We start from the raw sequence: 14,134 nt of genomic DNA, 5'->3' as shown, positions 1-14,134 counted from the left end.
AGGGGGGAGGGGGCTTGCTTTCAGATATGTGAAAACCAGCAGACCTCTTTGTTGGGAAGTTCCTCGCAATGCTGTATAAAGAAGTTTGCACAGTCATATATAGTTTTTAGAAAATTCCAGCCTACCTAAAACCTCCTGGAAATGAATTTGCAAAATCATGAGGAAGTGAATAGATCTGATTTTTTTTTTCCACTAGGAATTTCTAGAACAGTTAATTCATTTGTGATTAATTTGCTTAGGTAGAAGAACAGGAACTTTAAAAAATTTTTTTTCCTTTAACTGAGATTTGAGGTACTGTGAGTTTTTTACTTGGTATGTTATTCCAAACTTAACAGTTAAGACACGGTGCCTGAATGTAGGTCTAGTTGTTCTTGAAACTCTCATTTTGGGCTAAAGCTTACAAAAAAAAAAAAAAGTTTTTATGTGATTTAAAAGGGCAAATACTCAAGTAGTGTTAAAGAGTCACATATTTTGATCCTTCATACCAAGCAGCCCTCTGGAGGTCTCTGCAGCTGCCACCAACTACTTGGGGAACAAAAGAAATGGTCTCTGTTTTTAGCCAGAGTCCTGCTAGAAAGACAGGAGTCTACCTTGAGAAGTCTCCCTATCCTCTTGCAGTGCCTGTTGGCACAAAGCAAAGTGGTTTCAGCCAAAGGGAAGAGAAAGCCGATCCTTAGTTTGCAAAACCCACCTAACCTTTGCTAAGCATGACCCTCATTGCTTTCTCTTTAATGACGGTGGAGCTGGCTGTCACAGTGGTGCCAACCAGGGTTTCGTTTGCTCTCTCCTAGATATGGGTTTGTGGAGTTTGATGATCTGCGCGATGCAGATGATGCTGTGTATGAGCTAAATGGCAAAGACCTTTGTGGTGAGCGAGTAATTGTTGAGCATGCCCGCGGCCCCCGTCGAGATGGCAGTTACGGTTCTGGACGCAGTAAGCATTGAAAAGGGCATTTGTATCAATGCCCTACATGCCTTTGTTGTTGAATGTTAATTTTTTAAGTAATTGATTAATTAATTAATGTTACACTGAAATGTATTGCTATTTAAGCTATTTGTTTTATAAATTATGTATCTTTTTAAATGTAAAATTGCAAATAAACATCTTTGATACTGTTTAATTTTAATTTAATTAATGACAAAGTACTTGTTTTAATACTTCATAAATATGTTTAATGATGTGTGTTTGTGTTGTTTTTTTTTCTCTGTAATGCAATTGTTTAACATAGATTTAACAAAGACCTCAATGTTTTAATTAAAAGAATCCTTTGAGGCTAAGATGACTGCCTGTTCCATTTGCTGACCTTGGGTTACCTTTCCATGCGTGGCTCTTTGAACCATTGTGGCCCTTGGCTGACCAAAACAGGAAGCCATGTGACGACCGCAACCTTTCCCCATTAGACCTGGGTGGTGAGGATCCCAAGGGTTAGACACAGATGAGATTAAACTGAAATAGGTGCCTGAAACTCTTTTTTTCGTATAAAATATTCACAAAAACTTTAATCACTGTGAGTAACACCAGTAACTGATTTAGTAATTTGGTTACTTATTTCTAAATTGATACATTGTTAATAGTTTTAATTTATGCATGTTAATTTTAAATATAATATTAATGAATATATATACTTACCACTTTGTAAATTAAATTAAATTTCATGTTTAGTTGATTGCTTTTTTAAAAAAACCAATCTAGTTTAGAATTACGGGGCGGGGACTGAGCTAAAATAGCTGTGCTGTTGTGGGGTGGGGTGAGTGGTACACTCGGGGGTATGTGTTGTGTCCCTTCTTCCTCTTCCTCCACTGAAGTAATGTTACCTGTTTGAACCTTCCAAAGGTGGATATGGTTATAGAAGAAGTGGCCGAGATAAATATGGCCCTCCTACCCGTACAGAATACAGACTTATTGTGGAGAATTTGTCAAGTCGGTGCAGCTGGCAAGACCTAAAGGTTTGGGCCTCGTTTACCTTCTGGGATAAGGTTGGGGAGCAGTTCAGCTCGGGAAAGAGATCATTTTGTGCAGACCCATGCGAACACAGAGTGCAGTGGTATTATGTGTTTGAATGTTTTCCCAAAGCCTGGAAAATTCTCTAAAGGTTCCAGGGGCTCCTGGCGGGCTCAGTCAGTGGAGCATCTAACTCATGATCTCGAGGCTGTAGGTTCAAGCCCCGTGTTTGGTGTAGAGATTGCTTAAAACCAGTCTTTTTAAAACGTAAAAATAAAAACTTTAAAAGCTTCCATAGGAGTACAAAAGACATCAGAATCTCGCTATTACTGTACATCAGGGGACCATCACTCTAGAGACAAGCTATGTTAAATTTTCCACTGTGTCGAGGGTGTTGTAGAGAGAGATGCCATTGTAGTTCCTCACCAACCAAAGAAGAAGTCGCAACCACCACTCTTTCCTGCGACACTAGCTGTAATATGCACGTTTGTGTCAGCTTCCAGTGGAGCTCCTCATGGGTGAGAACGACTGTCTGACTCATGTTCTTTCATAAGGTTTTGTTGTGGTGTTGCCCACACCACAAGGTGGTGACCATCCCTTGCACTGATCCCAGCTTATCTTCTGACAACTGTTTTTAAGCTCTGTAGGGAAGAGAGGCTGGAGTGTCTTAACCTGAATGGTGGAAGGACAGAAGAAAAGGATAGTGTGACTTTCCACTCTCACTTCTCGTTTTGAGTCCATCAGGAAACAGGCGCGCGGGCAGAACGAGCGAGTGAGTCTGTTTAGGTTCAGCAGAAAGTAGTTAGGGATCTTACCTTCATGTGGTTTTAACTCATCAAAGCAGTTTTGTATCCTTTTTCCCTTTTTGAAGTTGCTCCCAGTAGTCTTTAGATGGTTTGGTCTTAGCACAAGAGGCAAGAGCAGGACCTACGCTGGCGTTTTCTTCTGGCACTCGGTGCTGTTGTCAGCAGTGGAGGAGGCCCTCACGGAGTGTCTGCTAGCGGGCCTGTGCTCACTGCAGGAATGGCTCCAGTGCTCCGAGAGTTCACGGTTGAGTGCTGTGGGGAGAAACTGGGGAAGGCTTTCAGACTTTTGGTTAAAATGAAGCTTTGCCAGTGTCTTCAGTTGATTTCATCCTTCTGTACCTTTGGTAATTTCACTGTCTGGAAAGGAGAGTAATAGAGCAAGCAGGTGCCTTGTAAGTCAGAGCAGACTTAACAGGGTTCTGGAGCCCACCTGTCTGCAGTGAATCCCAGCTCGGCCACCTGTCAGTTATTTTACCAAGTTACGTTCCTCTTGTGCCTCGTATTTTTCAGCTATAAAAATGGCATTAATACTCATTTTTACTCAAAGTTATTGTGCAAATCGAATGCAATTTAATATAAAAAGCCCAAGAACAGTTCCTGGCACAATAAATGCTAACTGTTAGTCGAAGAAATGCAAAAGTAAATTTCAGGGCTATTGGTTGTTTCTAAAATGTATAAATTTCATAACACCCAATGATGTTGAGATGAAATTTATATAGTAGTCTACCTCCAGAGGCATTGAGACTTGGTAGTTTGACCCATCGGGTGGGATAAGTAGTATTAATTCAGATTCTGAAGTCTGTCTCCTTAAAGTCTTATATTCTACTTTTCTGTTCTGCAAAATGGGGGAAATAATTGTATCTGTCTCACGTTAGGAGTTTAATTAAATCGTATAAACATTTAATAGTTAGCTGCTATTACTAATAATTTGGAAGTATGGTGGAAGTATAAAACAAAAGTAGTGACATTCTCTAAGCCCTTTTACCAGAGTTAGCATACATCTCAACCTGTCCAAGACAGTCGCAGTCTTGGCATAACTTAACGGCATCTTCATTCAGTCTCAGAGGTGTCCAAATTTGGGTGATAAATTATATGGACACCCTGTTTTTTACCCAGAACCCCCACTCCTGCAAATAATTCAGTTGAGAGAATTTGCAAAGATGTTCCTTTGCTGGATTATGAGTAATAGCCAGAGACTGTATAACCTGAAATTCGCAACAGTTGGGGAATCCTCGGAAATAGTATCGGGCACACTAATTATGGAGATTATATGTTAAGACATGTAAACATTTTATGATGCAATGAGCAGAGAAGGTATTGAATGGCATGTGTTCAGAGGAAAGCAGTAACAAAAATTAACTGTTGAGCATTTATACAGCCCACAAATGTTCATTAAGTATCTACTGCATACAAAGAAGTGTGGGGAAATGAGCCAGAAGGCCTTAAGTTCTGAATTTATCTAAATGTCATGGTCTTTTCAAACACTAATCTGATCTCATCTTATTTATACATCACTTTTATTTTATTTTTTTTAAACATTTGTTTATTTCTTTTAGAGAGAGAGAGCAGGGGGAGGGGAAGAAAGAAAATCTCAAGCAGCCTCCCCACTGAGTGTGGAGCCTGACATGGGGCTCGATCTTATGACCCTGAGAACATGACCTGATCCAAGATCAAGAGTCAAACGCTTAACCGTCTGAGCCACACAAGGCACCCCCACTTTATTACTTTTTTTAGTGTTTGTTTATTAATCTCTACACCCCGTGTAGGGCTTAAACTCACGACCCCAAAATCAAGAGCCAGTGCTCTTCCAACAGAGCCAGCCAGGCACCCCTTAGACATCACTTTAGTATTTATCTAGCATGTTAGTTGTATTCTCCCACTGGATTGTATTAACTCCTCAGAGAGAACGAGCAAAGAGGCTTACAGTAGTGAAAGGACTGAAGGGACATGGGTCGTCCTTGAACCTTTGAAGCCAGAGCTTCACAGTACCGTTTTGTTTCCTTTCTATCTTTGTTTTGAAGAAATGCTATAACAGTAATTTCATATTTTTTAAGTTTAATTTATTTAAGTCATCTCTACAGCCAACGTGGGGCTCAAACTCATGACCCTGAGATCAAGAGTCACATGCTTTTCCGACTGAGCCAGCCAGGCACCCCTACCAACAATTTTAAGTAAAACTGAGGTGCTAATCTCATAATCCCTTTATGGATATGTTTATATGTTACCCTGGATAGTTGTCAACATTTATACGTGTTTTCAAACAAGGATTTATAATGAAATGTGAAAGCCCTAACTTTGACATTTACTCACGTGGTAACATGAGTATCTAAAGCTGTTATACGCAAACAGCTTGCCACGATACAATTTAGAGAATGATAGTTAAAAAATGTTCCTATTCACACATAACTGTTTAAAGGAATAAATATTTATTGTCTCTGCCACTCACCGGATGCTGTAGAGAATGGTTGGTATGTAGGTGGAGGTATTTTAAAGAGTAAACTTCATTCTGAAGAAAGCTAGTTTTTCTTCCCAAAGGAAAGGGAAAACTTTTGTTATAATTGCATTAGACATTTTAACAAAATGTATCATAACCTATTGAGTGACTTTCCTTTTTTCTTTTTTTTTTTCTTTTTTCTTTTTTCTTTTGTTAAGGATTATATGCGTCAGGCAGGAGAAGTGACCTATGCAGATGCGCACAAGGGACGCAAAAATGAAGGAGTGATTGAATTTGTGTCTTATTCCGATATGAAAAGAGCTTTGGAAAAGTTAGATGGAACTGAAGTCAATGGCAGAAAAATCAGATTAGTTGAAGACAAGCCGGGTTCTCGACGACGCCGGTCCTACTCCAGGAGCCGGAGCCACTCGAGGTACTGCTGGTGTCTGCGTGTCGGCGCTTGCTGTCAGTTCGTTAACGAGTACTTAGATGGATAATCCACTTCCATTCTCCTGTTGAATTCTGAGTGCATGGTTCTGTCTGGTTCAGTAACTCCGAACTTTGAACTGAACGGTTATTTGCAAAACTCTTGAACTCTTACATCATGAGTACAAATCGAAATTCTTTCTCTGAGGCAGATACGGGTGACATATTTTCATATTTTTTTCTTTGGTACCCCGGATCCTACCCTTACTGGGGACAGACATGGCGAGTAGACCCTTAGCTTACTTTCCCAAACACCACCTACTCAAGAGTGGCGACTTTCTTCTGCAGCCACTGCTCTGCACTAGGCCAGGCACCTGTGAACGAGACAAATACAGTCCATGCCCTCATGAGACTCAGCCTAGTGGAGAAAACAGGCATTGAGCAAATAATGACCATCACGATAAGTGTATGGCAAAGGAAATGTACACAGCTCTAGTTTGGAGAACTGACAGGGGCTTCTCTAAGGACACGTCATAGAGGCTGAGCTCTAAAGGAGAAGCTGGAGGTGGCAGGGGGAGAGGTTGTTAGTGCCATTCTGCCTCTAGCAGAGGGCAGCAGCACGAGAGCGGCTCGAGATGAGGCAGTGAAGGGCCGGATCCTGCCGACCCACGGGCCAGGATGAGGATTGAAGAGCAGTGGGAAGTCACTAGGGACTCGTCTAAGCTCTTCAGGTTTGGCTTTGTTTCTAATTTTTTTCTTAAGGAAATTTTCAAATACATAAAGCATTAGAGAAAATAGGTTGGTGAGCCCTGAATTCCCTTATGCCTGTCCCCCATCCAGCTGTGTTACTTGTTGCTTTGCCAGTCTTTTCTCCCCACCCCTCCCATTGCCTCGTTTAAGGCAAGTCTGGGCATCCTGTCATTCTACCTGTAATTATTTCAGTATGTACGTCTAAAATCTAACACCATGATGCCATATTACAGCTAGCCAGTTTGTGCTCGGGTTTCCCCAATTGTCTCAAATGCGTGTTTTTGCGTTTGGTTCATATTAGGACCCCAGCCAGGTCTGCACGTGGCCGTTAGATGGCATGTCTCTTCATCCTTTTTTAATCACTCGTATGTCCTCCTTTGTCCTTTTTTTATTCTCCATGCATTCAGTTGAAGAAACAGTTGCATTCTTTGAAGACCCTCTCCTAGTGGAGATTCTTCTGATGGCATCTCGTGGTGATATTTATCATGTTCCTTTATTCTACCTCCGATATTTCCTATAAACTCCTCGTTAGGTGTTGAGGCATTTAGAGTAAGGCCAGTATTTCAGCAGGTGACCTTCATAAGTCGTACTTTATACTTCCTGTCGCTACTCACGTGGTGTCCGGCTGTCCCGCTGTGCATGATGGGGAAGCGCATCCGTGTGTCCGGGGCTGAGCCTAGGCCGTGCGTCACAGAGTCTGCAACAGTCCGCCTGACAGTCCTAGCGTCTGTTGAGCCTCCCTCCCTGGAGCCGTTCAGTCACTGTGGCCAAGTGATGACTTTCTAACTTCGTTATTCTTTTTGCGTTTAAAGGCTATAATTCTGTCGATTATTGCCATTCTTGTTGGTCTCAAATACAATTTTAATAGGAAATTGAAAATGAAAGTTTAACACCTTTGTTTACCAACTTTTAGAATTTTAAATGTGCCCCAGGGTTTCCCAAAGGTAATGATGAGAGTGGTGGTTTAGTTATTAGTATCCTTTTGAAGGAATTCTCAGGTGCGGATACCTATATAACGTTTCATCTGCTGCAGTCCACATTTTTTATGCTCAGATCGTTCTGTCTTGGCCATTGGGAGCCCTTCAAGTTGGTTGCTGTGTCTTCAGTATCTTGGTTTTCATATGAATATGCTTCACTATGTATTTTCTCTTTTTATTCCGATCATTTTCAGACATCAACGAACAGTTCATGAGCACCCGTGTCCTCTCCTTCCAGCTTCAGTTGTTAGCATTTTGCCCCCTTTGTCTTCCTCTGTGTGTGTGTGTTTACGCACGCGCCCTGTACGTGTACTTGGCTGTAGCATCTTCAGGGAAGTTGAGGCCCTGATGCTTCACCCCTGAATACTTTGCATGTGTCTCCGTGAATGAGGATCACCGCATTTATATTTTCTTACCTAAGAACCTCAACAGCGATTCCCTGAAGCCCTCTTCTGTCCAGGCCGTTTTCAGATTTCTCCAGTGGTTCCACAGAGGTCTTTGTGTTTCCTGACCAGAATCCAGTCTGGTCTTGCATCGTAAGAGGTCGTGTCAGAGCTCTCTGGTCTGAAGCAGCTCCCTCCCCCCACCCTCCCGGCGGCATTGACTTTTTATGTATGTGTTTTTTTAAGTAGTATCCCACACTCTGACTTTTCTGTTTCCTCTTGGCATTGATGAACTTGTACTTTATCCCCTGCTTCCCTGAAACTGGAGTCGGGTCTAGAGAGGTGTGATGGAGATACAGGTTAAATGTATGTGGCAAAAGTCCTTTCGTAGATGGTGGTGCTCAGCAGTCTTTGAACGTTTCCCTCTTTCTGCCCTGATGAGATGTTCTAGACCCATCTTGTATATTCCCTGCCCTACTCTTGGAATCAGCCTTTTCCCCAGGAGCCCTGGTTACTGTGGAAGTAAAGCAGAGTTCACAGATTTGGCCTTTTAAAGATTTTTTTAGAGCTTGAGTGTGTTTTTAAAACGGCTCTCTGGTCACAGTAAGTGAATTGATAGGTCAAGGGCAAAAGTGTTCACAGGAAGGCTAGTAAAGAAGCTTGAGGGAGCGAGACTGATGGGGATGGTGTGGTCGGGGGCAGCAGCAGTGGCGGGTAGCTGCAGATGAACAGGCAGATCATTAGTACAGAAGAGGACGAGGGGAGAGGAAAGAGTCCAGGTGGCTCTGGTTTCTGGTATGAGGAACTGGGTAAGTAACAGTGGCATCGGCGGAAGAAAGGCAGGAACCCAGCAAAAAGAGTGGGCATGGGGGAGAGAGGCTCAGGATTAGAGGTGCTGAGTTTCAGGGAACCGTGCAGGTGGAATGTTTGCAAGTACTGGATCCTTGGACCTACAACAGTGGACAGGGTTCTCTTTCAACTTTGAGTCTGGGCACAGCCAATGCCAGACATGTTTTTCAATTTAAAAATGTCTTACTATTCAACTAGCCTTTTGTCAGCAACTACTAAAGAATATTCTCTCCCCCAGGTCTCGTTCCCGAAGCAGACATTCTCGAAAGAGCAGAAGCCGAAGCGGCAGCAGCAAAAGCAGCCATTCTAAGAGCAGATCTCGGTCCAGGTGGGTCTTCCCTGGTGTGAGCAGAGGCGGTCCGCAGGGCACACCTGGACCGTGTCCCACTTCGGTCTTCGTCATGCTGCCAGTCTTCCCTCACGTGACCCAGGTTTTCCGGCTTGGGACCGCAGTCGGGGTGCAGAAAGCGGTCCTGGGCCAGTGCCCGCCGCGCATTGTACAGTGGGGCAGCGCGCCCACACTTCCCTCTAGTCGTCTGTCCTCACGGGCGGTGTGAGGCCGCGTGTGACCCCGATGCCTGTGTCTCCTCAGGTCAGGCTCCCATTCCCGGAGCAAGAGCCGCAGCCGCAGCCAGAGCCGCAGCCGCAGCAAGAAGGAGAAGAGCCGGAGCCCCAGCAAGGACAAGAGCCGCAGCCGCAGCCACAGCGCCGACAAGCGCCGCAGCAAGAGCAAAGACCAGGCCGAAGAGAAGATCCAGAACAGCGACAGTGCCGGGAAGTCCAAGAGCCGGAGTCCCAGTCGGCATAAAAGCAAGAGTAAGAGCCGAAGCAGGAGTCAGGAGAGGCGAGCGGAGGAGAAGCGAGCGAGCGTGAGCAGGAGCAGAAGCAAGGAGAAGAGCCGGAGCCAGGAGAAGGGCCCCCACAAGAGCCGCAGCCGCAGCCGCAGCCAAGGGGGCAGCCGCAGCCGCAGCCGCAGCAAAGACAAGCGGAAGGGAAGGAAGAGGAGCCGCGAGGAGAGCCGCAGCCGCAGCCGCAGCCACAGCCACAGCAAGAGCGAGCGGAGCAGAAAGCGGGGCGGCAAGCGAGACAGCAAGTCCGGCAGCAGCAAGAAGAAGAAGAAGGAGGACGCCGAGCGCTCGCAGTCCAGGTCGCGGTCCCGCTCGGCGTCCAAGGAGCGGGAGCACGCCAAGGCCGAGTCCGGCCAGAGGGAGGGCCGAGGGGAGAGTGCTGATGCCGGCCCCCATCAGGAGACCCGGTCCAGGTCGAGGTCCAATTCCAAGTCCAAACCCAACCCTCCGTCAGAATCACGCTCCAGATCAAAGTCTGCTTCAAAAACCCGGTCTCGGTCCAAGTCCAGATCCAGGTCTGCGTCCAGATCGCCGTCTCGGTCTAGATCCAGGTCCCACTCGCGGTCCTAACTGGCTACGACCACAGCTGGAACTCCCCGAGAAGTCTTTTGTACATGTTCGGTAGCCGTAGCACACGTGATCCAGTAGAACATATGTCACTGCTGTACATTTTTAACTCCCCTAATGGTGTGTCTACAATTGTTCAATCTAAGTGCTTCCTCTCCGTAAAGCCTCCTGGCACCAGGCCTTCCTGCTCGACTGAAAACAATCTTCTCTTTGAAAACCCCCTTGACTCATGGCCCCCAGTAGACTGTCCAAACCGCCGCGGCCCTCAGCCTGGCCTTTCCTACAGGGAGCTCAGTACCTGGACGGCTTTCAGGCTGGAACGCTGACATAGGTAGGTACGGTGAGTTCAGCCATTTTTGCCCTCGAATTGATGCCCTTTGATGTTTGCCATTTAGTGAAAGTGCGAAGTCTTAAGTTTCCTACCACTTTGGTTTCATACTTTTGGACTTAACAAAGTTGTGAATAGCACAGTCGAGGAAAATTGATACCTGCAGTAACCCATAGGAAATAAACTGTAGGGTTCCATAGTCTGGTATTGTGATTATATTGTTTTATATTAAAAAAGAAAAGAAAAGAATTTTTTTTAATTTTATTTTTCCCCGTCTTGCAAAGTATAGTGACCCCTGTTTCCATTAAATTTGAATAAAGACTATTTTTGCTTGACAAAATTTCACGGTGTTTGAATCCAAGTTGCATCTCCTGATCTGTCTCGGTGTTCCTTCCCTTAGCGTAGAAAGTTCAGAGTGTCACGTTCCCGGAGGTCACCCGTGAGTGGGTAGGGAGCCAGCCTTGATTCCTACAGGATTTTTCTCACCCAGCAGAATAAAGGCAGATTTCTTAGGCATTTACGGTCCTTCCTCTCAAGAATCTTAATGGCCAAGCTAATGAGAGAGAAATGGATCAGTTCGGGAACTCAGCACCACCAGATGAGTTCTTCTCGAACAGAGAACTTTTTCCTCCGTGCTGTTGTATTTCTTGCCATGGAGCTGACGTAGCGAACCGCATCACCTTCGGGTTTGGACTAACCGAAAGCCAGGAAGAAAAACAATGTTGGATTACCTCTGTTCACTCCTTCTCTGTGTTGCTTGTCTGGCCTAGCTCTGAAGAAAGGACCAGAGGTACGGTGGTTCCAGTCGGGTCTCCACGCCCTGAGGGAGTGTTGAGAGGCGTCAAGAGCAGGGAGGAAGCTTGAGGGCCTGCATTGCATGCTGTGGCAAGCTTGGGAGGGGAGGTCACTTCACGGACTGCTGCCTAGGAATGTGCTGGCGGCTGTTGCTTGGAGTAAAATAATGTTCTCTCACCTGCTGTAGACCGTACTTTGTATGGGAAGACAAAGTCAGTGTTTCTTGCCCCTCCTGGGGTTCGTGGTCTGGTTGCAAATGAGAAATGTCGCTAGGGTCAAAAGTGGGCATTCAGAGGAGGGACTTGTAACTTCCTCTGGGTTCAGGGACCTCTTGAGGAGACAGTACTTGGGCTGAACCTCTAGAGATGTGGGGATGGAAGGCAGTCCTTTAGAGAGAAAAAAAAACAACCCACCTGTGTCAGAGCCGTGGAGTTGGGGAAGCGCGGGGCAAGATGCCCAGGGAGCGTGGAGTGTGACGCTGGGGATTGAGAAGCAAGTTCGGCACATGGATTGGGTCACAGCGCTTCGAATGCTGGGAGGAGGAATTTGGCCTTGGCCCCGTAAGCGCTGGGAACGTGGGAAATACTTAAACAGGAGGGTACGGGTTGTAGCGCCAGGCACTGCCAGGTCGAGCTGACAGAATGTGGGAGACTGGAGGCTCCAAAAGCAGCAGCAGTCCGGGGAACTCAGTACACTTGACCCTCGGACGACACGGGTTTGATGGTGCAGGGCCACGGATACCTGTTTTCTGATACAGAACTGTAAGTTTTTTCCTTACGATCTTCTTGACATTCTCTGTCCTCTCGCCGTATCGTAAGGACACCGTATCTGTAGAGCGTACACAGTGTGTATTCAGTGACTTCCAGTCAACAGGCTAGTAGTAGTTAGGTTTGGAGAGGGTCGAGTTACATGCAGATTTTTGACTGGAAGGGGGACAGCGCCCCTAAACCTTGTGTGAAGGGCCGACTGTCATTGCAGATGCTGTGGGGCCTGAGCAAAGGCAGTGACAGGAGGGAACAGAAGAGGGTTCAGTAGGTGACCAGGGGAAAGGAGCTGTCAGAGGTGATCCAAGATGCTCCTGAAGCCTGAGGAATGGCGAAGACGAAGGTGAGTTCAGTTTTGGGAACATGGGGTTTCAGGGACTGGAACCTCGCTCAGACTCCCTGAAGCTTTCCCCCCATCGTGACAAGATGAGGGCTCCAGCCAGGAGAATTCCCACTGCCTCACATCTCATGTTGGTCTCCAGTAGGTGATGAGAACCCAACATTTCCTAATTTTATAAGGATGGGGACATTTCTTTGGGCATATTTTTTTCTTTCACAAGTTTAAAATAATTAAAAATTCAACTTCATTTTACTGTCTAACAGCAGCTCTTCCCAAATTCCCTTCCAAGCTTTTTCCGTTCATCCATATTCTAAACATAATTCATCATGTTTGTATAATTTAACGCTGTCATTTAACTACATGAGCATTGAGAAGTTCTCGCTTAAATGTTGAAGGCCCGTAAGCTCTAACCAAATGAATTTGTTAGCACATGCAAAGAGTATAAAGGACAGAAATGCCACTTGTACATAGAAGGGATTGGCAGTCGTTTTTCCCCAGCAGCTTTAAATTCATTTATGTTTGATTCTGAACAAAAAGTTAAAAGATCAAGAGAAAATGGAAACTCACCTGTTGGGAGTTGCAGGCATGCACCAGAGACCAGTACTGTCCCATCCATTCTTCATCCCGCTGTCACACCACCCTGGGGTAAGTATTGTTAGGTTCAGCTGCAGCCGAAGAGACCGCAGCACGCTGTCCACCCATCCCCAACAATGCTAGGTTCCTGTTTGAGTGCCTTTTGTATGCCAAGCACTGGTCTAAGGCACTGGGAATAGTGTATGAAAAGTCAGAGAAGGCCCCTCTTCTCATGGAACATACCTGCTGCTTATGGACTGGGGTCACAGGGCTTGCCTCGTGATGGTGTCAGTACTGTCAGTACTGGTGTCAGATGCTGGGCCAGTCAGCAGTCACCGGCAAATCACTGCAAGGCCTTCTGTCTCGCCAGCCCTTAGAAAAGGTGAAATACAGTGCTTGTTCTAGGCTGTACTGTTTCTTCTAGATAACTCTGGCCAGAAGACAGCAATAATACTTGAGGGTAAAGTGGGGTCCTGCCTGTACCTCCCTGCCCCCCAGCAGCCCAAGGGAAGAAAGACCTTGGGAAGCTGAAGAGGAAGGCCCTAAATCTGAGTCATTGGCCTACCTGCATCTACTACGAGCTAGGTGCTTTTATGTACATCAGTACCTAGTCCCTTTTTTAAAGGCAAAGACAAAAGCTCAGAGAGGTGAAGTGATTTTCCCAATGTAACACAGCTAGTGACAAAGCTAGATTAATTTTTAAATATCTCTGGTTCTCCTCCCTTGTAAAATTTCATCACTTGATATGATTACAGGAAGGTATCTAAAGTCACAACAGCTAGGATTTGAGCTCAGGTTCAAGTCCCACAGGGTTCCTACAAGACAGTCTGCTTTCCTAGAACAACTTCTAAGTTGCTGCAAGACAATGCCACGGACCCCCTGCTGTGAATAAACTGTAATTGCCCCATCATTTGATCAAGACTCAAAGTCTTGCCTGGGTGCCCATTTGTCCAAGCCCAGGCCATCATCCCACATCGTACATGCCAAGGAGTGAAGAGAACGAGGGTGGCTCATTTCAGCTTCTGCAGTGGGAAATGTGCATTGACGTCCACAAAAAAGGACTCAGTAGGGAATTTCCCCGAAGTAGGAGACAGCCAAAGAAATACAGACTCCTCTGCGACCTCTTTGGATGCTCAAAATCCACACACGCCCTTTTCTACACTTAATCTCCTGCTGCCCCTCCCCACCCAAAAAGAGTGGAAGACAAAAATGAGAACAAAAAGGGTGAGGAATAGAAAACAGTAACAAATGTGGTAGATAATAAACGATCAATAATTACTTCACAGGTGAATCCTACCAAACTTTTTTTAAAGATTTTATTTTTTTGAGAAAGCCAGCTCTTGAGCGAGCAC

The 14,134-nt window shown here is 45.5% G+C and overlaps 1 protein-coding gene and 1 long non-coding RNA gene across 2 annotated transcripts in view; one reads left to right on the top strand and one right to left on the bottom strand.

Moving 5' to 3' along the window:
* SRSF4 (serine and arginine rich splicing factor 4) overlaps positions 1-10,650 on the top strand; it is a 26,649-nt gene extending 15,999 nt beyond the window's left edge. The window contains exons 2-6 of the mRNA XM_026516870.4: positions 792-934; positions 1,835-1,947; positions 5,401-5,615; positions 8,806-8,895; positions 9,160-10,650. Of these exons, the coding sequence (XP_026372655.1) occupies positions 792-934; positions 1,835-1,947; positions 5,401-5,615; positions 8,806-8,895; positions 9,160-9,985 (1,387 nt within the window). The 3' untranslated portion in view covers positions 9,986-10,650. The remainder of the gene's footprint in view (positions 1-791; positions 935-1,834; positions 1,948-5,400; positions 5,616-8,805; positions 8,896-9,159) is intronic.
* On the bottom strand, positions 1,470-14,134 carry LOC123001999 (uncharacterized). Its single transcript, XR_006411451.3, has 3 exons — positions 13,026-14,134; positions 12,777-12,849; positions 1,470-3,105 (listed from the first exon to the last, which is right to left on the bottom strand). It is a non-coding gene; the product is annotated as an uncharacterized LOC123001999 (long non-coding RNA).

This window comes from Ursus arctos, unplaced genomic scaffold (genome assembly GCF_023065955.2).
Source record: "Ursus arctos isolate Adak ecotype North America unplaced genomic scaffold, UrsArc2.0 scaffold_32, whole genome shotgun sequence".
Classification (NCBI taxonomy): Eukaryota; Metazoa; Chordata; class Mammalia; order Carnivora; family Ursidae; genus Ursus; species Ursus arctos.
Note: the sequence above shows the minus strand (reverse complement) of the source record. Positions and strands in the feature narration are given on the sequence as shown.